Below are 24,912 nucleotides of genomic sequence, written 5' to 3'. Positions count from 1 at the left end.
ATAATTCCACAAATTATTTGGTAGAATTTTTAGTGCACTACTAATGCTGCTACCACTGTAAGAATATGTGTAGGTGTAGTGCAAATTCTGATAAAGTTTTTTTTCTGGTTTCGTTTTTGGTCATCATACACACACATACACACGAAAAAAACGATTCAAACTTTCCACTATGATTAGTTTATGGAATTTTTTTTCCCCATTTTCATTTTCATTTCATTTCATTTTATTACTTGTTCCAAAAAAAGATATATTCCATCGATTCTTTAAAGGTAAAGTAGTGGTAGTAGTGTTGTTGGTGGTGGTGGTAAACATAAATGCTACATGTCATTACATCCATTATTATTGTGAATGGAACAGAATATACCAAAAAGTGGTAGCGGTATACATTCCAGGCTGTTAAGATTTTCGAATGAAACATTCGAAATGAGATAGTTTGTTTTTTTCGATTTTTTTATTATTATTCCACATTCATTCATTCATTCTGTTGATGATGATGATACATCGGATCCAGAATCGGTGAAATCTATTCGCGCGCTATTCTTTTGTGTGTGTGTGTGAAACAAAGACAAAAAACCTATTACTTTTATTCGGTTGATATACCGTTGTATTGATCATCAAATTCATGCCTTTGTTTGTGTACGTGCGATGGTGGCCACTTGACCATCATCATCATCATCATCATCATTGTCCATATCATTTAATCGAAAGATGAACAAACCAAGAAAAAGAAAAGTATCGAAATAATAATATGAATTTTCATCATCATCATCATCAGAATATCGATTCTATTTTTTTTCTTCTTCTTCCTCTCTATTAAAAACATCGATTTGTGATTCGTGATGTGATGATATTTTTGTTACTTATCACAAATGTTGAATCAAAAAAAAAAAAAAATTCAATCGACTTAAAACCACAGATGAAATAAAGAAAATTCGATATTTATATGTTCCAAAAAAAAAAAAAAAAAACAGAAGCTCAATCGATTTCATCCGAAACCAGACACACGCACACACGGAATATTCAAATTTATTAAATCGATTTTTATATGTGCATATGTAAAAAAAACTCAAAAGTTGTTGATATTTGCAAAAAAAAAAAAAAAAACGAACGAACGAAAAAATTCCTGAATAGTGAAAAAAAAAATTATACAACGTGGCCAAGAATATTTGTCAACAACGTTGCTACCGATACAAATCATTCAATGGAAAATTAATTGGATATACAATTCAAGAATTTGCTCAACAAAAAATTAATGATAAATATTTACCTTTGACGAATGAATTTTTTTCTTTTTTACACTGCTGCTGCTGTTTCTGGTGCGTGTGAATATATGATCAATCATTCGAAACTTTTCTCTCTCTCTCTCTCTCTCTCTCTCAACGAATCAATGTTTGATTATTCTTCATTTTATTCTCTTGGTCTGTGTTTGTGTTTGTGAATGTTTGGACTTGATGAAAATTTTCCCTTTCCCTGTAAAATGTTTCATGCAAATGTTTTTTTTGTGTGTCTGTGAAAAAAAAACAGGAAGCAAGAATAAACAACACACACACACACACACTAACAAAAATGGTATCATTACCTATAGGTAAAAAAAAGTTAGTCATTCACAACAAATGTGTCAAGTGGTCGTGGTTTTTGTTTTTGTTTTTGTGTGTGTGTGTGTGTGTGGTTTTCCATAGTATATAAATGAATGAATGAATCATTCATTTTTTTTTGGCCAGTAGGACGTCACGTTTTGTGGTTTGTTGTTTTTTTTCAGTTCAATTTGCAAATGAACATGGAAAGTAAAAAAAAATTCCGCCAACCAAACGTGTGACGATTCAGCTAGGAATTCACTCTGTTTTTTTTTTTTTTTTCCAATCATTTGTATCATCATCATGTGAATCTAATGTGAAAATTAATAACCACCAATGATCATGATCATTATTATTAGCCTAAAATGGACTATTGTTGTTGTTGTTGTTGTATACGCCTCGGAATATTCTGTAATAATCATTATTATTCATCCGGTTATTTTTTTATTTATTTTTTTGGCAAATAAACGAAAATCACATTTAATCGATTCTGAATCATTGTATTTCTATGTGTGTGTTTGTCTGATCAGTTTTTTTTACAACAGGAAATCTTAACAACAACAACAACAACAACAACAACGAAAGAAAATAAACCATCCATCCATCCATTTGGATAAAAAGATTTTTTTTTGTTTTGTTGGTGCTACTAATTTCTTGTCGTTGTTTTATCGAGCAAATAACGATTCTTTTTTTTCTTCTTATTCTTATTTGTTTAGGAATATTCCAGATCTCATGAATCATTATTATTATTATGACTAAATATGGAGAAGAGAAGAAAAAATAAAATGCCCAGTCAAATATACTCTATTCTACTCTATCATACAAAGAGAGCGAGAGAGAATGAGAATGATGATGATGATTCTTTTTGTGTTAATATGTCGCGTGTATTTTTCTCATTTACCATAATTGCTTACCATTGAAAAATGAGAAATTATACAACACAACGAGATCATCATCATCATTGTGGTCTTTTTGAATCGTTGTTGTTGTTATGTTCACTTCATCATCATTTTACCATTAGAATTTCATTGAAAAAAAGAGAACAAAAAAGATGATGATGATGATGATGATGATAATAATTACACGATGGTGGCATTCTAATGAAATTTAAATTATTCAATCGATTCTTATTTTTCTCCATCACTTTTTTGCGTGCGTGGGTGTGTGTGTGCGGGTGTATCGATTTATTTAAAGTTTTTTTTTCTCCACAACAATGAATGGCATCCCTTTGAAAACCAGAATCATTTCTGATTCAAATCACAGAATCTATTTATTTACTGTGAATTCATTCAAGTCGTTCATTAAATGAAATGAGAAAAAAAAATGAAGAATTTTTCATCAATTGAAACAACAGAATTTTTTTTCTCTCTCTTTTTTTTCTTGCCTTTTCAATTCTTTTCTTCCACATATGTTCATCTTTTTTTTTATTCTTCATTTCAGAATCTCATTTCATATCCAAAATTGGACCCTGAAGCTTGTCAATTTAGTATTGAGAAATGCAAAAAAAAAATTCATGCAAAATAAATGAATAAATAAACTGTCAGAGATAATAATGGATTGCTGATCTTTTTTTTTCTTTTTTTTCTCTCTTTTTTTTCTCATTCATTTCTTATAGCAAACAACTTTATTAGGATTCGTTCGTTCAACTTCAAGAATCAGCAGCAGCAACAACAAACAGACAAACTAACTAAATTAATTCTAGCTGTTTGTACATCATCATCATCATCATCATCATCATCAAAATTCATCAATTTAAAAGTTACAATCTAATTTAACTCTTGTAGACATTTCATTTTCTTTTTTTTTTTTTTGTATCCATTATCATCATCATCATCATCATCTTGATATGTCATGTCATTTATTATTGGACCAGTTGAAACAACAACAACAACAACAACGATAACCGGCCATTATTGATGATGATACTACATGGCTAGCAACAACAATAACAACAACAACAACAACAACAAAAAATTTGAAATTGAAATTAATTTTCACAATTTCTTCTGTGTGTATGTGTGTGTTTTTTACCATTTCTTTGATTAATTATCATATATTCTGAAATAATTTTTTTGTGTGTGTGTGTGTGTGTGTATTTCGTTTCTCTCTGTGTGTGTGTGTGTGTGTTGCTATGGGTTTACATTGTATTTCCATATACACACTATATATATGTGAATGTGAACTCAATAAATCAAGACGTTTATCAGTTTATGATGATTATCATTATCATCATCATCATCAATACAAAAAACACATGCAGTAACGATAATAAAATTCTCGTTATTATCACCACCATCACACTACCATCATCATTAAACTATGAAAAGATGACATTAAAAGCAAATTACAACATCGACAACAATAGCAACAACATTCATTTGTAACAAAAAAAAAGAGAAAAAACCACAGGAATAAAGAAAGAAAAAAAATTATTGCAAAATACAAAAAAAAATCGAAATCGAATAAAATAAATTTTGCGATGATGACTGGCAATAAAATGGGATCACGAGAATTTGTTCGTATAAAATCATCATCAATGTTGATACAGCCAACACCATCATCATCAACAACTAAACAACAACAACAACAACAGCAGCAGCAACAATCATCAAATAATAATCCAAAGATTCGCATATCATCATCATCATCATCAACGACAAGAAAAGAGGTCTGTATTCATGTCGAGTTTTTCTTTTCATTTGATTATCATCAATCTGTCAACAACAACAACAACAACAACAAACGACGTAGAACAAATTTTCAATTTCAGTGATAGCCAAGAATTACTTGAGAATGAACAATGTTCTTTTTGACATTTCATTCATTCTTCAATTTCTTCAGATTCGTCTTTTTTTTCATGGTTCAATTGATCAAAATCAAACAACCGTACGGTCGGTCGGCCGGCCGGCCGGCAGGTTTCATCACTGTTTATCTGTTTATTTGTGTTGTTGATTTATTTTTTTTTTCCATCGGCCATTCAAAACAAACACATTCAATCGATCAAAGCTAGAATTTTTATACTTGAATTTATCGTTTATTTATCGGATTGAATGTTCATTCGATTCGATTCAATTGATTCGATTCACAAGAATATTATTTGTTCTGTTGCGAAAATTGAATTGAATTTTTTTTTTCGTTTTTTTTTTGCAAAACATTTTCATCATCACACAACACATTCATTTAACCGATTGAGCACCGGTCTGATTTTCTTCTGAATTTGTTTGTTTGTCTGTTTGTGTGTTTTGATTGGATTTTCTGGTTTTTTGGGTATTTTTTTCTGTTTTTGCAAAAGTTAATGAGTTTTTTTTTGCTGTTTGAACAAAAAAAAATTTTCAATTTCATTCTGATGTGATGATGATGATGATGATCCAATAACAAACACACACACACACACACACACACCTGAGCCAATAGATGAGAATTTATTGAATTCTGATTGAAATGTTAGCAAAAAAAAATGTCCATTTCCTGTAAATTCAACATTTCATTCCAATAAAACAAATTTTTTTTTCTCTCCATATTCTTTGTTGAAGCATATTCTTCGACATGTTTATCATTATTCTGTCTATATGTACTGTGTGACCGGAATTCCGACTATGATCTATATATATGCATTCTGTGTGTGTATTTGAATACATTGTATTTGGCTAATATACACTTGGCTTGTGAAAAAAGAAATGAATTTTTTTTTTCTTCTCATTGTCATCATTGATATAGGAATAGCATACTGTTTACTCGGATTTATGACAGTGAAGCCAACATTTTTTCTCCTGTAGTCGTTGTATTCGTTGTTGTTGTTGTTGTTGGCGGCTTTATTAGAATTTTTTCAATTTTGACAAAATTTTTCCATTAAAATTTTCTTTTTTTTTGACAGTTACATCATTGTCATCATCATCATCAATTGAGCAATGTCTTTATTATTATTCTTTATTGATTTTTATTCGATTCCTATTCATTTCATCATCATTATCATTCATTCATTCATTCATTGTGTGTGTGTGTATTGAATGTGAACATGCACAAATCGAGAATCGAGACTGAATAATGTCCATTAATAATTTTTTTTGGCCATATGGTTTTTCAATATAATGCATGCATACAGAAACACACACACACAGGATATACATTACATTTTCGATTCCTGGATTTTTTCTTCTTTCATTCTCCATTGATTTATATTTACTCAATCATTTTGATTTTGATTATATGTGAGTGCTTTGAGTCCATGTGTGTGTAAATGTGGCCAAAGATATATGAGGATGATGATGATGATGATGGTGGTGGTATTACATCATAAATAGCAGACAAATATTTTTTTTTTGCCATAAATCAAAACAATAACAATAACAACAACAAAAACAACAACAACAACAACAACAACAACAATATGTTCATCGATATATGTAGTGATTATCAAGAAACTGTTAAACTGGTATAAACCAAAGAATTGTCATTAATTTAATTTAATCAAAATTATTTTCAAAATCCAAACAAAAACGAAAAAATTCCATTACGATTCATTTCAAATGTCCATTTGATTTATTTTTTTATTTTGTCAGAATTTTTTTTCTCTCTCTCTTTTTCTTTTTGTGGTAAAAAAGCTTTCACATAAAGTTTTGAAAGATTCTGTTTTTTTTTTTTTTGTTATTCTCGGTTTGTGAATTATGTGTTGTGGTGCCGCTCTCTCTCTCTCTCTCACACACACATATCCTCTTGATAATTATTCCATGAATCTATTATCATTGTAACCATTTTTTGGTTTAGTTTAGTTTGTTTATTTTCATTTTATTTTTCTGGCCATTGCTGGCCATTGGTGTTGTTGTTGTTGTTCAATTTTTTTTCCGGTTCACTTTTTTTTAGCTACCTAGGAAGAGAGAGAGAAAAAAAAACTTTTTTTTTGGCAGACCAATGGACAAGTTTTGTTCTCTTTCTCTCTCTGTTTGTGTGTGTGTGTATGCGTGTGTGGGTTTATTATGTTTTTTTTTTCAGTACAATGATGAGATTGAATCATTGGTCAACTATGATGATGATGATGATGATGATTATAATGGATTCTGTTTCAAGGATTCGTTCTGTTTTTCTGTTTTTTGTTTTTTTTTGCCGTTATATAACCAGACTAAATTATAATGATAACAATATACTATTATATTTGGCATTTGTTGACATGCATAATGCATTTGTCTGTTGTTGTTATTGTTGTTGTTGTTGTTGTTTTTTTCATGGTTTTGTTTTGTTTTGTTTGATTATATGGTGGTTGTATTTATATATATGAAATTGAATGAATGAATGATGAAAAGATGAACAAAAAAAAATCTATATATCACAAGATCATCATTATCCTATAAGTATTCATATGAATTTGAATTGAATAGAATTATTCGTTTGATTTGATTTGATTTGATTTTTTTTCTGGCCAGGTATTTTCATTCATCATTGATAGATAGATTCAGTGATCACTGAATATTCTATTTCATTTTGAAATTCTTTTTGCATTCAAGAGCGAGAGAGAGAAAAAAAAATTCCATTTATTAAAAGGTCAGAATCTTTTTCCTTTTCATTTGCTGGATGTAGATTCTTCATTCAATCTATCCATCTGTCTGTCTGTCTGTCTATTTGTTTTTTTTCATTTTCATTGATCATTCATTTATTTATTGATCTACCATTAGCCATTATTTTTGCTTTTCATTTCCAATTTTTTTTTCTTCTATAATCATCATTTTTATTTTCATATCAATGATTATTAGCTGAATACGATTGGTCATCAATCGTTTGAAGCTGAATTTCTGTAAATAATTTTATTTGAACGCAATTTTCATCAACGATGATGATGATGATGATGGTGACCATTATCAAAAAAAATAATCATTATATCCAACTCACGCACCGAGATAGATATATATTATGGTCATTCTTAATCACATTGCTGGAAAAAAAAATTTTTTTTCTCTTGAAAAAAAATAGTTAAAATAAATGAATGAATGAGTGGTAAAAGAATTTATGGAATTTCTTGTTTTTTTTTAAGCTGCCAAAAACAGAATATGTCTGTCTGTCTGTATGTTTGAATGAATTCACAAAACATTTCCATTGAAAATGATATTTATGATTTCCTCTCAAGATGACCATGATGATGATGATGATGATGATATCAATGGAGATAAAAGAGTCCATTTTTATTTAGTCCATTTTGAAGGTGAACATTTTCATTCACTATAAAGTTTATTTGAACATAGTTTTTTTTCCCCAGTTAATCATAATGAATTTTTTTATTCTTGATATTCTTCATATGGAATTTTTTCGATTTTTTTTTTTTTTGATTGACCATAATATATTAGTGGTATATTCTGGCTGGGGAAAAAAAATGAACCACTACATAGAGTTATTGCACTTTGTTTCACTTATTGCTCTTGTTGTTGTGGTTGATTGGTTTTTGTTATAACATCAATCATTATGTAAAGAGAGATAGAGAGAGAGCGAGTGATATAATGATCAATGATGATGACCATAATTATTTTCGGCGTGTGCGTGTGTGTGTGTGTGTGTGCAATTTGTTGTCAATGGTTTTTTTGGATTGTTATTTTTCCTAAAAAAAAAAAAATATAAATACCAGGAAAAACAAAACAGCAGTAAAATCGGGGAAAAAAATATTGTAAAGACAACAACTATTTTAACAGAGTAAATAATTTCCGTGTTTTTTTTCCACCCCCCGATAATGCCGGACAAGCAGCCCCTTGTTATAATCATTTTTTTTTCTTGTCTTTCCAAAGTTCATCATGATGATGAAAAAGAACAGAAAACGAAAAAAAAAAATGTTCGAATGCACTGATCAACAACAACAACAACAACGATGGAAAAGATTTATTGAGAATTTTGGTTTTTATTTCACAGAAAAAAAAGTTGTTAATGTACAGTGTGTGTGTGTGTGTGTGTGTGTGGTCAATGTTTATTCATAAATATTGCACATGACATTGCTGAAGATGTAATTCAAGATGATTTAACACTCCATATACAGAATTTCCCATTTATTTTTATCATCATTTTCTTATATTCTTACTGGCTGAATGACTTTTTTTTACATTTATCGTGTTCAATTCTTTATTCTTTTATTACGTCCTTCAACCAAATTCTGCATTATTAAATTCAGTAGAATTTTTTCGTTTTTTCTTGGTCCAAATGTAGGTGATGATGAGCTAGACGTTGATGCGATTAATACCACTATATTATTATAAATATATGATGAGAAAAAAAGTATGACGAACAAAAAAAAAAAAAAAGATTAAGCACGATGAATGTGTGCCAATATATTCCATCATCGTCGTCGTCGTCGTTATATTTACCCTTGAATGGAATGCGGAAATTTTTTTTTTTTGGAATTGGAAAAATAAATTGAGCCACTTAATAAATTTTTTTCCATCTTGGTTTATTTCGCTTTACTGATTATTCGTTGATGATGACGAATTTTCATTTTCATTTTCATTTCATAATAATGATGATAGAATATATTCCATCACGTTTTGTGAATATCGCGTGATCCAGAATAAATAGAATATGAAAAAAAATGAGACTACAACAAACCTTGAGATATTTATTTGCTAAAAATGATTGGATTGATTTGATGTCATCACATAGACCAGTGTTTCCCAACCTTTTTTTCCTCGCGAACCCCAAGAAAGGTCCAAAAAAATTTCACGAACCCCCTATGTCAGGGATGGCGAATCTTTTTTGATGTCCGTGCCACAAAGTCATAAAAATTTTTTTAAAATAGGTAACGTGCCAAAATCGGACAGTTTTGAAAAAACTGGAATCGAGAATCGAGAAAATGACAAGTTTCCAATCTAACACGACCTGTTCAGAATCGAGAAAATGACAAATCCAAACTAACACGATCAGTTCACATATAACACAAAGCGGTTTAGGTTCTGATTCATCACCAATATAATGAAATCCAAGTTGGAGATAGTTATCATCATATTTGCGTTTTTTGTTCTTTAATAACATCATTTCCTTTGTTTTTCGTATGCTCACTTCAAATTTCTTGATTATCATCACTCTTTTCTAATCGGCCAGTTTTCAGCCATCGATCCATAATTGTAAGATGGACAACCTTCGTGCAGCAAAAATCAAGTGTTGTTTATTTCATCATCTCAGACATATTATATACATACAAATAGGAACAATTCATAAACAGAGTTAAGTATCAACTCCTTCATTTCATAAATTGTCACGACTTAAATACAAGTCTAAACGACTCTTCATAAATAACGTTATACACACTCATGTATCAAAAGGTGATCTGTTACAAACATCGGTTAATACAACAGTACTAGTTTTTGTTTTGTTTTTTTTTTTGCTTTTAATTTTAACGGCGTTTTAAAAAATCCGCCATTACAATATTATTTTCGCGAACCCCCTCTGCAAACACTGCGAACCCCCAGGGGTTGGGAATCACTGACATAGATAAACACACACACTGCAAGAGAGAAAAAAAATTTCAGCCACTTTATTTGATACATGTACATTGATCCATTAGTGTGGGTGTGGGCGTGGGTGTGTGATTAATTTTTTATCAATTTTTTTCTGGTTCCATATTTCATCATCATGATGATTGGTGATGATCCATCCATTTTGAATTTTTCATTTTTTTTTTCATTATTTTTTTTTTATTTTTTTTTTTTGTTATTCTACAGAAAAAATCATCCAATTTGTCCAGATCTAAAATGGCCACCAACGAAATTGTCAATGTTGGCGGTGGTGGTGGCGGCGGCAGTGATATTGTTGTCGGTTGCAATGCTGATAATGGTGATGGTGATGTTATTGATGATAATGATGATGATGATATTAATGTTGGTTTGCCACAATTTGAAATGATGAAATTTAAGAATAAAAATCCAACGTCCATTGATCATTATCATCATTTGAAACATTCAAAACAAAGAACGAATCAACATAGCAGTGATAATAATAGCCATGATGATGATGTTGGTGATGTAATTTCAAATAAATGTGATCCATTCTCATTATCATCATCAACATCACCGTCACGATCATCTGCTCATTCATATAAATCACATCCAAATGCAATCATATTGAAACAACGTCATCAAAAGAATCAAGAATCATCATCAATAGAACGACGGAATGAAAATCAAAAATTTCCAGTCATTTGTAATAATATCCATGATGATGATAATCGTAGATTATCAGAACAAATGCCACAATTGACAACACCGTTAGCTCAACGAAAAAAATCTTCATCAACAATGATAGTGACAACATCACCTATAAAATCACCAGTGCCCAAAAGTAGTTTGACAAACGTTACCACATTATCATTACAACAACATAATGCTTCCAATGATCATAATAATGGTAATGATATGAATAAATCATCATCATTATCAACAACAAAAAAGTTGAAAAATTCATCCATTTCTCCATCACCATCACCATCATCATCATCATCACGACGACGATCAAATGTCCATGATCAATCGAAGCAAACGAAACGAAATTTACAATGTGAACAAACGTCACCATCATCATCGACAACGATCAACAGCAAAACGAATCGTCAAAATAATTCCGATTCTTGCCATGGTGGTTGTCATTGTCAACAGCGACAACAACAACAACAACAACAACAACAACAACAACAACAAGATTGTTATGATCAAAAAAACAACAAAATCAATAACAAACAATCAGATAGTAATTATGAACAGTGTACAGCAACAAAACATTCAATGAAAAAGAAATCCAAAATCAAACAAATAACAATGATTGATGATGATTATTTTGGTGAAATGAATCCAAATCTAAATCAAATAAAAAATTCTGATTGTAATAATCAACAACAGCAGCAACAACAACAACAGCCACCACTATCACAACAGCAACAGGAACCATTATCACAAGTGCTTGTTACATTAAAAGATCAGAATAAAAATCTAATCAAAGAAGTAGAAGATTTACGTATCAAATTAGAAGACGCTGAAGGTAAGAAGATTGAAAATCAATCAAGTAAATAAAATAAATCATTGGTGATTGGTGATATGCATATGAATGTATGAATGAATGAATGAATATGCAAAAATGCAGTCTATTATTTTCTGTTTCGCATCGATTGATTTGATTTGATTGATTGATTTATCGATTTTGTATATTGGATCCATTTCATTAGGCCAATCACTAATATCTACGAAAAAAAACTGAAAAAAAAGATCAGAATCGGTCGAATTATTATTATTGCCATGCATATGTAAAACCAAATTATCATCATCATAATGATGTTGTTGTTGTTGTTGTTGGCTTATATCTTGGTAATAATTAGTTGAATTTATATTTCCACATTTGGCTGTAAACATAGAAATCTACTACTACTACTGAATAGAATAATTCTATCTCAGGAATCTAAATATAATGATGATTCTCATCATCATCATCATCATTTATTTTTTTCCGTTTTCGTTGTTATTATTATTGTTGTTGTTGCTGCTGCTGATGCTGCCGCCGTTGCTTTATTATGATCAACACAATGAAAATAACGAAAGAAATGGTTCAATTTTAGGTTGAATGAATGAATGAAAAAAAAATGAATTCTAGCCATATTTGGCCAAAAACACACACACACACACAGAATTTTTTTTTTTTTGCTTTTTCGTTTCATCCAAATAAAGAATAGGCGATGATGATGATGATGATGATGATGATGATGATGATGATGATAATGATTGGGAAGAGCGGGCGAAAAAAAAATTGGTGAAAACTAATAAAAGTAATGAGATATTGTGTAATTGAGAGAGAGTGAGAGAAAGAGCCGAAAAAAATAGAAATTGCTTTTGACGCCAAAAATGTGTACCAGAGAATCTTTCGTTGGAATCAGAAATCAATTCTGTTCTAGAAATGGCAAAGAAAGAAAAAAAAATTAGTGAACAAATATACAGAGGATTTTTTTTTGTAGAGAAAAAAAAACTTTTTATTATCTTTTTTTTTCATTGAAGAATTGGATTCACAAGAAAGAATTAAAGAATGATGATGACACATTTTTTTCTCATTCATTCATTCATTTATTCGGTGATTTTTGATTTTCTCCACCATTTGATTCGATTCCATTTGATTGATTGATTTTGTTTTTTTTTCTCGAAAGATCGATTCAATGTTGTCGATGATGATGATGTTTCGCCCGTTTTATATTAGTTTTCGATCAGGTTTATTTATTTATTTATTTGTTATAAAGGTGTGTCCATCAATGTTCCACCCAATGTCCAGTTCTGGCTGGCCATATATATTTATTATGGGAATTTATTCCTGTTTTAAATAATCGAAACAATAGTTGTAGTAGTAGTAGTAGTTGTTTGATTTTGTATAGTATCGATTATAGCTAATATGTTACTAATACATTCTTCAACATTAATATCGATGTTATCTGGTCGATGATTGTTGTTGTTGACATTGTTTGTCGGTACATTCACCATCATCTGCTGTTGTTGTTGATTAAATTCACGTATCATTTGGTTCATCATATCCTCCCAATTGGTTGTCATCATTGTTCCCATTGTTGTTGTTGTTGATGATGTTTCCACACTGGACATAGTTGTTGTTGTGGACATTCCATTCATTATTTGTGATATTAAATTTGACCAATCAACTGTTGTCATTGTTGACTGTGAACGAGTAATAACAATAAAAAAAAGAATGATGATGATTTTTGTAATCATAATCTTCATATAAATTTATTTACCTGGTTATTATCACCATTAATAGCTTGGTCAAAATCGAATATTGTACCAGGCCTTGTTGTTGTTGCCGATGTTTGATTAAATAAACGATCCCAATCAATTTCAGCTATTGTTGATCGTTGATAATTTGCTGCCGTTGTCATTGTAGCTAATGATCCATCCGATGATGTCATCATTCTGGTTGTTGTCGTTGATGATGGATCAACATAACCCATACCACCTATTTGAGAACCTGAAAAAAAACAATTTCCAGATAAATAAACAGAACAACAACAACAACAACAATGACAACAACAACAGCAACCTACCATGAATATCTTTTTCAATATGATACAATTGTTGTGATATTTGTACTAAAAGTGAAACAATTTGTGTTAATAGCGGCATAATTTCGTCATTATTCGATGATGATGATGACGACGGTTTCTCTGTGGATGGATAACATTTTGAATCATCAAAACGTCTTGATTGACTTAGATAATTGGCTAAACGTATACGTATACATTCAATACGATTTAATTCATTTTGTACATTCATCGTTAATAATGATGGATCAACATTTTCAAAATGTTGTAATATATAATCAATACGTTTAATTACTTGTATAAGTATTTGACGAAAATTTTTATCCTGTAATAATGTATGATCATTTTCAATACCATCAACCATATCGGTAAGTAAATTGACCAATTGATTTAGTAGCCATTCAATTTCAGTCATTGTATCAGCTAAACGTGATTGTATATTGTCACGCAATAATCGTTGTTGATCATCAATTGGTGATGAATTTAATGATGAAATTGTTGTAGCCAAAAAAATTAAGATAACAATCAAATTGATTGATCTAAAATGATTATTGAATTGTTGTTTTGATGAACAATAATGATATGCTGCTGCCATCATCATCATCATGTGTGATAAATTAATATATTCGAAAAATGAAAATTGAACGAAAATCAAAATAAAATGTCAGTTGTTGAACAATTGGCAAATGAAAAGCCCAATTTATACTAGCTGGTTGCCAGCAAAAACACACACACACACTTGATGGTAAATGACCTGACGGTATGCAATCCAAACAATCCGGGTGTTTGTTTTGTTTTTTGAAAATTTTTTGAAATGAAAAAAATTGTACATGATGGTTGAATTTGAAAAAAATTTTTTTTTTTCAATTTTTTTCCAAAATCAAACCAATGCTGGTATTCGAATTCTTTTTTTTCGCTGATTTCTTCCTGAATAATTTTTTTTCTTTGTCGTTTTTTTTTGCCATCTCTAGGCGATCTAAAATTGGTCCAATGTCAAATGCGACAGATATCCAAACAGGTGATTGATAATCGTAATGAAAAAAATGTGACAACAAATTGTGATCACCAACAACGATTAATGGATTATGAATTGAATAAAAATCTATTGAATGAATTGGAATTTTTAAAGGAAAAAATTCTAATACTTGAAAGAGATTTGCAAACATTATTGATGGAAAAAGATGAATTACAATTATCAAGACATGAATTACAAGAGAAAAATGATCAATTAAATCAACGAATAATTTCAATGATGAAATTGATGCCTAATTCGAATGTGAATAATACGGAAATCGGTACACAACATCAGCAGCAGCAGCAGCAACAATCGAATGATTTGGATGCTCTTTATATGGAAAATAGGTACCATTTTTCTTTTGTTTTAAATATTTCAATCAATTTTCATGATAATTTATCCATATCTCAATAGATATTTGAAAGAAAAAATTAAAAATTATAATGAAGAAAAATCATTATTATTAGAACGTTTGATTACATATCAAGATCTGGTTAAACAACAGAATTCACATCATTCATTTGATCATCATCATCATCATCTTTATTCTCAACCTCAATCTCATCATCTTGGAATTAATTGTGATAAAATAGATCCATGTTATCATGATCCATCAAAAGCAACAGCAGCAGCAACGACAATAACGACAACGACAACATCCAAAATGAATGTGCCTTCCATAATGACCACCAATACGGATGTTTGTATGAACATCATAGGCCATCATACTGATAATAATGATGATGATGATGATGGTAATGGTTTATGTTGTGGTAAAAATCAGGCCAATATGGTCGTTAATAATAATAATCATAGTATGAACAAAAACATTGCTGAATCAAATAAAATAAAAAATATTACAACTGGTAACATGGCAACGCCAACAACGACTACAACGATGACGACAACAACAACAACAACAACAAAAACAACGAATATTATGGACGATATGACCACAACAGAAGCAGCAGCAGCAACAACAACAACAAAATTTCATCTATCCGATGGCCATATTGTTGATGTACGTGATATTGAAAATATGATAACATTCAATATGATCAATGAAATGGAAGTGAACAAATCGAACCAGATATATCTTTGGGAACTTTTAACGGCCATGTTTCAAGGTATAATAATAATAATAATAATTTTTCTCAAAAAAAAAAAAAAAAAATGTTTGACCATACCATCATCATCATGTTAGGTTGTTGTTGTTGTTGTTGTTACACAAAGTGCCAAGTATATAAGTAATAATCTTGATAAAATGATAGAAAAAAAAGAACTACCAGATATCTATTTTTGCGCTGCATTGAAACGACTTTTTTTTCCTACTTTAGAGTTGTTGACCAAATTCTTAGAAAAAAAAAATGGAATGATGATGAATGGAGTGGCTAACAATGTAATTCGGTTTGAATTATTTATTTACTTAAATTGATTTATCTTTTTTTTTGTTTTCTATTCTTGTTTTTTTTTTGAAATGAATTCCGTGCTTGGAACAATAACAACAACAACAACAACAACAACGAAAAAAAAAATTCTGCCTTTCTCGGGGTCGAATTGATCACACAGGACTTCGAACAAAGAATATTAATTTACAACTAGCACAAAAAACAAATGGAGCATTAGAAGAAAGAATAGAAAAATTGGAAAAAAGATTGGCTGCAAAAGAGGAACAACAAGAAAAAAAATCCATACAACATTCAATGGAAAATTATCATTATAAATTTATTGATGATGATAATAATAATGGATCAGGCTGCTTCAGTAATCGAATTTTATTAAAAAAACCAAAAACAATAAGTCCAATAAGATTATCCAGTGGTAATAGTCCAATATTAAAGACAACAGCAACAACAATAATTGACAATGTTTCTTCAGATTCATCACCACCACCACCACCATCATCATCATCGTCATCATTACATTTTTATCCTAATGATGATCATCATCATTTTGAAATGTCCACAATTAATAGTGATATTATTGGCCATCATCATCAACATCATTTCTTAATGTCCCATAAAATTAACGGTGGTATCGATATTCATAATAATAATGTTGATGGTGACGATGATGAAGATGGTCATACAAATTCATTACGAACAACCATATCAGCAATTACTACTACTACTACTACTACTACTACAACAACAACGCCGACAAATAATGAACAAATGATAATAAATTTGAATAAAGAAACTACAGATGATGATGATGATAATGATGATGAATTATTAGATGATGATGATGATTATTCATGTTCAATATCAACACTATCAACAACAACGGCTATTGCAGCTGCTGCTGTTGCAAGACATCATTGTCAACAACAACAACAATCACCAACAAATAGTATTGAAAGACAATTATTAGATTTACAAAATGATGCCCTACGTGATTCACCATTGTCAACAACAATGTTGACAATGATAACAACACCGTTATCATCAACAGATTTAAATATACATGATGATGATGATATTGATGATGCTTCCTATGATGTAAATTTATCAATTGCAGCAGCAGCAGCAGCGGCAGAAGCAGCTACTACAAATAATTTATCATCATCATCATCAAATTATGGTTCAATTCTTGAACGATCACCATTATCATCATCATCATCATCAGCGGCTGCGGCAACGAAATCAAAACTTTTAAAATGACCAAAAAAAAAAAAAAAATTTTTTCGTTTGTTTGAATATTTATATATGTGTGTGTGTGTTTGTTTGTTTTTGTTTTTGTTTTGAAATTCTGGATTTTTATATAAATATAAATATATTATATATATATCTATTTATTTTGTTTGCTTACCTGTTTGTTTGCGACAAAAAAAAAATTTTTCTTTTTTGTTTTCTCTCTTTAAAAAAAATGTGAAATAAAACAAATGAATGAATGGAAAAATTCTTTTTTTTTTTGGAGCAAAAAAATCAATAAATTCAAGGAAATTGATCATCACCAATAACCAATTGGCTATTATATATTCTACTTTTCTTTCATACTTTTTTTTCCATACTTAAATTTTGTGTGTGTGTGCGTTCGTGTTTTGAATCAATTTCCGTCTCAATAGACACACACACACACACACACTTGAACTGTTCATCACTCGATTTTTTTTTTGTAGAATCGGTCGACGTCATCATCATTGTCATCGTTACTTTTTTTTTTTGCTTTGCAGGAAATTATAATAACACCACATTTTGACTTGTGACAATAATAATAACTACTATATTCAAACGAAAAAAAAGAGCAAAACAAAAAAAAAATCTGCCAATTTTATGTCTGTCTGTGTGTGTGTGCTAATAATAAATACAATGTAAAAAATGCAGAGAATTTCAGAAATAAAGAATAAAAATTGAATAGACAAAAAAAAACGAGAACGAGAGAGATCAAGACAATCAATATATTGTGCCATCATCATCATCATCATCATCATCATCTCTATGAAACAAGAATGAAGAAAAATAAATAAATCGATAAACCAGAATGAACTGAAAAGAAGAAGAAGAAGAAGAAAAAAAAGTGACAAAATACTAAAATGGAGAATGTTTCTTTGCTTTTTTTTTTTTGTTTGTTTGAATGGTATCGAATAGCAATTAGATTTGTCAATAACAACAACAACAACAACGACGACAACAACAACGAAAACGACAACGACAACAAGAATGATAATAACAGGAAAGAAATGAAAAAAAAACAAAATAAAATGTCAATCTACTTACAGAATATATATAAGAATAAGAATAATCAAAAATAGAAAAGTTTGTTTCGTTTTTTTATGCTTAAAATTATTCTTCTTATTTTATGGATTTTTTGTTTTCTGTTCTGTTTTCGTTTTTAGTGATAAAAGTGGCTTGTGGGTGTGCGAGTGTGTGTAATGATGATGACGACATGAATTATAGATAATTACTAGCCATTAACAAAACGAAAAAAAAGTTTGTTGAATATTACCGTTAACATACATTTTATTTGGGCACCGCCTTCATCAATTTATTGAGATATTTTGTTTTTTATTTTCTTTGGTTGATGAAAAGTTAATAAAAAGAAAAACTTTTTTTTTATGTTCAGTGTTGGAAAGCAGGTTGTTTTAGAATTTCTATTCACCAAAAAAAAAAAAAAAAAAAAAACAGAATTTCATCAGAAATTCTCATAGAAAGCTTTGAATTGAAACTGCACTTATTTTAAATGTTAGAATTTCCCATTTTGGGGAGCCAGTAATATATTACTCAAATTGTTTTTTTTTTCTTCTTCTTCTTATCCCGTTTCTGGTTTTTTTTTTTAAAGGGTAATCTCATCATTTTCAAATTGTCTTCAAATTGTTTTTTTTCTCTGAAAAAATGAAATTGGCAATCTTGCTGGTAAAATTAATAATAACAACATGTTCTAGTCACCATGGTGAATTATATTGTCACAATGGCACACACACACACACACACGAACACAAGCGAATAACCGATGGAAAGTTTTTTTTCCCTGCAAATACCGACTAAAATGGGAAAACCACTTTCAATTTGCAATTTGAATGACATTTTTTTTTTGGTTGATGTTTCATTTCCTTTGCAGCATCATGATGATGATGATATTTGGGCTACAATTTTACAGACAAAAAAAAAATTTGTCAAAAAAAGCCATTGGCACAATTGTGTGTGTGTGTATGTGTGTGTGGTTATTATTCTCAACAACCAAAGAATTTTTTCTTTTTTCATTTATTGCTTGTTTTTTTTTATTCGTGTAAAATGTAACTATGAGTTTGACATTTATACATTTCGAGATTCCATTCAAAACAAAAAAAAAACAAAACAGAAAAAAAACACAGAATTCTGTCCTCAAATGAAATCTACAAAGAATCATCATTCATTCATTCATTCATAACGTCAGTGTCAAGATTCAATGCTTCTGGCCATTATTCATGTGTGTGTGTCTTTCTGTCTGTGTTTTTGAGAAAAAAAAGCATGCATAAATCTTTTGACATTTCTTCTTACACATGACATTTTCAGAAATCAAAAAAAAAAAAAAAAAAAAAAAATTTTTTCATCACACAACATTTGTATACTCTCGCCACTACTAACACCACCACCACCACCACCACCAACACCACCATTGGTTGTATGTTAATGAGAAAACATTAATCATTCAAAAGCAAGAAAAAAAAACCCGAAAAATACTGATATGGTGATGATGATGATGAAATGAATTTTTTTTTTTTTTTTTTTTTTTTTTTTTTCTTTTTTTTTTTTTTTTTTGTAGAAATTTTAAATCAAAATTTTTTCGATCCAAAAAAAAAAGTTTCATTTTCCATACACATCACTTTCATGGCACAGTGAGTTTGGTAACAGGGTCAAATCCCTAGCATCCAACAAAAAAATCAACAAACAGTTGTATTAGATGACCAAAGATTTTGTCTTCTCATTTTTCATCCTGTCAATCCTTGTTTATCTCTCAGGCTGACCAACTGAACTGGTCTGTCTGTCTGTTTTATTTTTATTTTTTTTTTTTTTGTCCATAGAATTATATTCATATATATATCAAAAGATTTTATTCTACTAGAAACAATATAATTGACTCTAGTTGAATTTTTTTTTCTTCTTTTTGTATTCGCGTATTTGCCTGTCATCATTTTGATTGCAATGAATGTATTAGGAAAAAATCATTAGTTCAATGACAAAAAACGTTATGATCTGCGATTGTCAAAAAAAATGAAATTTTAATAAAGAAAAAAATCTATCGATATTCGAAATCGATAACAAAGCTTGTCAAACAAAAAAAAAAAAAGATTGAACCAATCAAAAGAAAAAAAGAAAAAAATCTTTAGATAAACAGCCAAAAAGAAAACAAAACAAAACAAACAAATCAATAGAAATTGATAGACAAAATAATAATAATAAAAAAATATCGATAGTATCGATACCGAAACAAAAGAATATTTTTTTTTGTTGTTCTAAGAAAAAAAAACATCTGACATTTATATGAATATCCTATTATATGTATTGTGTAATGAAGATAATAATAATGAAATGTGGAAACAAAATAAATTCCAACTGAAAATGACAACAATCCTAAAGAATCAAAAAGATAAACTTTCATTTCATTCGACAAACAATACATTCCATACATTTTGTGATTCTGGTTTTTTTGAGAATTTAGTAGGTGGGGGGGGAGCTTTTGCACCTTTACATTATCATTCATTCTTGTCTTTTATATGTTTGTCTGTCTATTTTCTTTTTTTTTTTTTTTTTTTTTTGATGATGATGACATTTTTCGATATGTTCACTTATTCTATTCTTTAGATCAAACATGAATCGAATAACAACAACAACAACAAAAACAACGTGAGAATATTCACAGCGACCAAAACAAAACAAAACCGAAGATTTCCACGAATAAACAAAAGCTGCACAATAATGAAGAATAAAGAATTTCAGCCATGATATTTTTTTTGTGTTGTTGTTTTCATTCTTGTTTTGTTTCATTGGAAACATTGAATGAATTGTAGCAGCAGCTGTCATCATTATATTCTGTGATCTATTTATTTTTTTTCACTTTCATTTTGATTTCATTTATTCTGAAATTTATATTGAAATGTTTAAAGGGTTTCATAATTTTTTTTTCTAGATTATATAATAATCTAATATATTCTACTACAACAACAAAAAAAAATTCTATTTTTGTTGTTGTTGTTGTTGTTGTTGTGAAATGAAATTTATTGAAAAAAAAGAGACTTTACTTGTTGTTGTTGTTGGCGTTGGTGGTGATTGATTTTCTTTTACATCATGGATGGTGATTATATATCATCATCATGAGAATACTGTTGAAATATTTAGCAAGAGGCTTGGAAGTATAAGATTCAATAGTTAGCAGTTGATGAATGTGTGTTTAATCATTAATAAATAACTGGTTAACAAACTCATATATATACAATATTTACACCATTGAACATACTAATTAAATATACCCAACAGTTACATTATACAACTAATTCAATATTTCTTTTAACAATTCCAACACTCCCCCTGTTGAAATAAATATTGAAACGTCACAAAAACATCATAACAAAACGACGGCCATAACTTGCTCATGTCGTATTGCCAAACTTGCCAAAACATATTCAAAGACATTGATTCAACCAATGAATCCTTTACCATTACAGTAATTCTCTCGTCTTTTTCATGAATATTCGGACTTCCTTTTTCTTCATATCTCTTGTTCTTTGCACAAACTAAATAACTTTTGGTACGATTTTCTATACTTTCTTCTTCTTGTTTTCACAACTGATTTACCAATTCCATTTGGTTTTAATCTGTGAACGTCTGCACAAATACCTGATCGATCGGCAACCCTGGAGATTCTACCATTCAAATAACTAATGGTTCTTTCGTAATAACCATCAAAAACAACCGTTTTGATCACATGCCAAAATCATCAGATGATATCATTTCCATTGACGAAGATTCAACCAATGAATCTGCTAACACAACTGTGTTACCAACGTCGTCTTCCTAAATGATTATCCACTTTTCCTGTGCCATAAGAAACGCCAGATGAAACAATTCCATCATCTTCGTATGTATCGTCACCAAATTAGTTTCTCGAACCAACGTCTGCAAAGACATACTCTGAAATGCTCTTTAGCACTTCTCTTGATTCCAGTTTACCATCCAATCTACGAATCATGCTAAGCATCGATTCCACGTCTCCAGAACATTTCTGTGAAAGACTTCCTGTAGATTTGCTTGAGCTTTCGCTATGGAACTGAATCAATCTTTCCATCAACTGCTTGACAATCTCACAGCCGGATAAACGATAAAGAATTGGCCTCATCGACTGCTTGAACAACGAATGCCACTGCCAAGAACTAATCGAATCTTTTACGACGTGCTTCCAAAGCACTCTGCTTTCCAACGTTAACATGATCACCATAGACCATAGATGAAAAATTTGTATCGACCAAAATACAAATGTTTGACATCTCTTGCGTGGATGGACCCATAACAGATTGCTAATGATCGCGTTCATTAGACTTTCTGGCAAACACACATTTTTGTTCCTTAATTCCAGAAAAACACGTCGAATTTGAGAAAATAGATCGATAATTGAATTGTTAAACTTCGTTGTTTGCAATTCCTTGAACAGTTCGAATATATTTTTCGCTTTTGGACCACGATACTTGTTTTCAAGAACTTTCATAATATCAATTGGATTGCTGCACGGAATAATCTGCATCAAATCTTGTTGACTCAAGGCATCTCCAATAATCGATTTGACCTTATCTATTTCTTTCAAATTTTTCTGACTCAATGAACGTTCATAGATTGCAACATCTTCAACATAGTTCTTTAAACCTAGGCTTCCAAGTGCCCATTTTACACGTTCTTGCCAAATAAAGAACGGAATTTCGCCCAACTGCGGTATACGAACGTTAGCGTTGGCTGAACCCATAACCTGTTGAAATATTTAGCAAGAGGCTTGGAAGTATAAGATTCAATAGTTAGCAGTTGATGAATGTGTGTTTAATCATTAATAAATAACTGGTTAACAAACTCATATATATACAATATTTACACCATTGAACATACTAATTAAATATACCCAACAGTTACATTATACAACTAATTCAATATTTCTTTTAACAATTCCAACAAATACACACACACACACAAACACACATGCACTATAAGAGGATTGTCAATATATGATCAACGGTTCTGGTTGATGATTTTTTTTTTTTTTACTCTGTTCATTTCACATTCGTACTGAATCCATCAGAATTTTGTTTTTTGATCACCGATAATGGAGTTTATTTTTTTTTTGTTTTTTTTTGTTTTTTGTTTTACTTTCAACCATCACCAAATCGGCAGCTGGTTGTAACTGGCAACACAAGACAAAATCACTTCAAAAACAAGCAAAAAACAAAAACAACAAAAAAAAATTCTGTGTAAAACACAAACATTCGAAAGTGGAGATTTGAATTGCAATTGGATCAATCACGAATGGTTTGTTTGTATGTGTGTGTGTATGTTTGTTTATGATGGTTTTTTTTTGAATTTTTTTTTCATCTTGGTTTTTCTAGTTCGTTATGAAGATGAATTTTTATTTATGAGATGAGCAGGAATTTTCGTGGACATATGGCCAGAATATTATTGATTGTTGATTGTACATTTCACGTTGGATGATGGTTAAGTGTATGTATGTGGATGGGTGAACATTTCATCAATTACTTAGAAGAGTTAGTTAGCCGATGAGATGAAATCGATCATCAATTTGTTGTTTCAGATCGATAAAAATGGTCTTATGTAATATTTAATATATAACAACTTACTCTTTGATCTTTGGTTTTTTTTTCTTTTCGGGGAGAGAGAGAAAAAAAATACCCGAATACATGAAACAACACTTACATATCGGGCAAAAGTGATTACATCGATGTTGTTTGTGTATGTCCGGACCATCGAATCACACAGGAAATTTCGAATTCAAATGACACACACTATTTCAACCTCAACCGATCATTACTGTTCAATTTGTTTTTATAATCTGTTTGTTGGATTTATTTTTACAAGTTTTACAAGACAATAAAAAACATGTTCCGGTAACGAAGAAAAAAAATATGTCCAAATAAACCAAATGGAAACGATAAAAGTTTTTTTCATCTTGGAACCAATATATGCGTGAAATATAAATTCCATTCATTTTTTTTTTTGCTAGCCAGTCTAGCCCCAGTCTTCAGACCATTTGATATTGAAGCATACCATGCATGCATGAATTGGTTAAAGGTAAAATGATGATGAAAATAGGTGGTGAAAAACAAAAAACAAAACAAAAAAAAACTTTGTAACCAGAGATGAGAAACTAGCGCCATTATTATGCAAAATCCTTAAGAATAGGTGAAAATAAATAAAAACGTAGCTTCCAACCAAGCGTAATGTAATACATGATGATCTAGTGGATCTTTTAAAAACCAGAAACAACAACAACAACAAAAACAAGAATATTCTGATAGTAAAAAAAACGTCTGGCATCGTCTATAGAAACAATTTTAACACTTGAAACTTTTTTTTTCTCTCTTGCACAATAGAATCTCAACTTTTATAGTCATCAAGCCATTTATTTCACACACACACACACACACATTTATTATTCTTTCGGAATAGTGAAAAAAAAAAATAACCACAAAACATAAAAATCGCATATATTCATTCATAAATCAAACAATAAATAATTAGCGCCATCAAGTAGTGGTGATAAAATTTAAAAAGAAATATGATCACATCATCAATGAATGACTCTATTCT

The 24,912-nt window shown here is 29.9% G+C and overlaps 2 protein-coding genes across 5 annotated transcripts; one reads left to right on the top strand and one right to left on the bottom strand.

The window, feature by feature from the left end:
* The first annotated feature begins 504 nt into the window (after positions 1-504).
* On the top strand, positions 505-17,447 carry LOC124498061 (uncharacterized). Of its 3 annotated transcripts, none has more exons than XM_075734383.1 (6): positions 505-1,316; positions 3,190-4,242; positions 10,259-11,567; positions 14,586-14,976; positions 15,044-15,756; positions 16,199-17,447. In XM_075734383.1, exons 2-6 carry the CDS (start codon positions 4,054-4,056, stop codon positions 17,290-17,292), a joined length of 3,696 nt encoding a protein of 1,231 aa, XP_075590498.1. In that variant the 5' UTR covers positions 505-1,316; positions 3,190-4,053; the 3' UTR covers positions 17,293-17,447. The 3 variants fall into 3 exon arrangements, with proteins under 3 accessions (XP_075590498.1, XP_075590497.1, XP_075590499.1); XM_075734382.1 differs by having other exon boundaries at positions 505-1,418; XM_075734384.1 differs by lacking the exons at positions 505-1,316; positions 3,190-4,242 and adding an exon at positions 10,065-10,179.
* LOC124497717 (uncharacterized) lies at positions 12,519-14,282 on the bottom strand. 2 transcript variants are annotated; one of them, XM_075734085.1, is made up of 4 exons: positions 13,618-14,282; positions 13,312-13,541; positions 12,970-13,234; positions 12,519-12,878 (listed from the first exon to the last, which is right to left on the bottom strand). In XM_075734085.1, coding segments are annotated over exons 1-4 (1,101 nt in total). In that variant the 5' UTR covers positions 14,222-14,282; the 3' UTR covers positions 12,519-12,876. The 2 variants fall into 2 exon arrangements, with proteins under 2 accessions (XP_075590200.1, XP_046917349.2); XM_047061393.2 differs by having other exon boundaries at positions 12,749-13,234.
* Positions 17,448-24,912: the final 7,465 nt, after the last annotated feature.

Source organism: Dermatophagoides farinae, chromosome 9 (assembly GCF_024713945.1).
Source record: "Dermatophagoides farinae isolate YC_2012a chromosome 9, ASM2471394v1, whole genome shotgun sequence".
In the NCBI taxonomy this organism is placed as follows: domain Eukaryota; kingdom Metazoa; phylum Arthropoda; class Arachnida; order Sarcoptiformes; family Pyroglyphidae; genus Dermatophagoides; species Dermatophagoides farinae.
Note: the sequence above shows the minus strand (reverse complement) of the source record. Positions and strands in the feature narration are given on the sequence as shown.

Coding starts and splice junctions, on each gene's coding strand:
- LOC124498061 (XM_075734383.1), top strand. CDS start 4,054: ATGATGACTGGCAATAAAATGGGATCACGAGAATTTGTTCGTATAAAA. Junction 14,977..15,043: donor GCTCTTTATATGGAAAATAG/GTACCATTTTTC, acceptor ATATCTCAATAG/ATATTTGAAAGAAAAAATTA. Junction 15,757..16,198: donor TTTAACGGCCATGTTTCAAG/GTATAATAATAA, acceptor TTGATCACACAG/GACTTCGAACAAAGAATATT.
- LOC124497717 (XM_047061393.2), bottom strand. CDS start 14,221: ATGATGATGATGATGGCAGCAGCATATCATTATTGTTCATCAAAACAA. Junction 13,542..13,617: donor TATTGAAAAAGATATTCATG/GTAGGTTGCTGT, acceptor GTTTTTTTTCAG/GTTCTCAAATAGGTGGTATG. Junction 13,235..13,311: donor TTAATGGTGATAATAACCAG/GTAAATAAATTT, acceptor ACTCGTTCACAG/TCAACAATGACAACAGTTGA.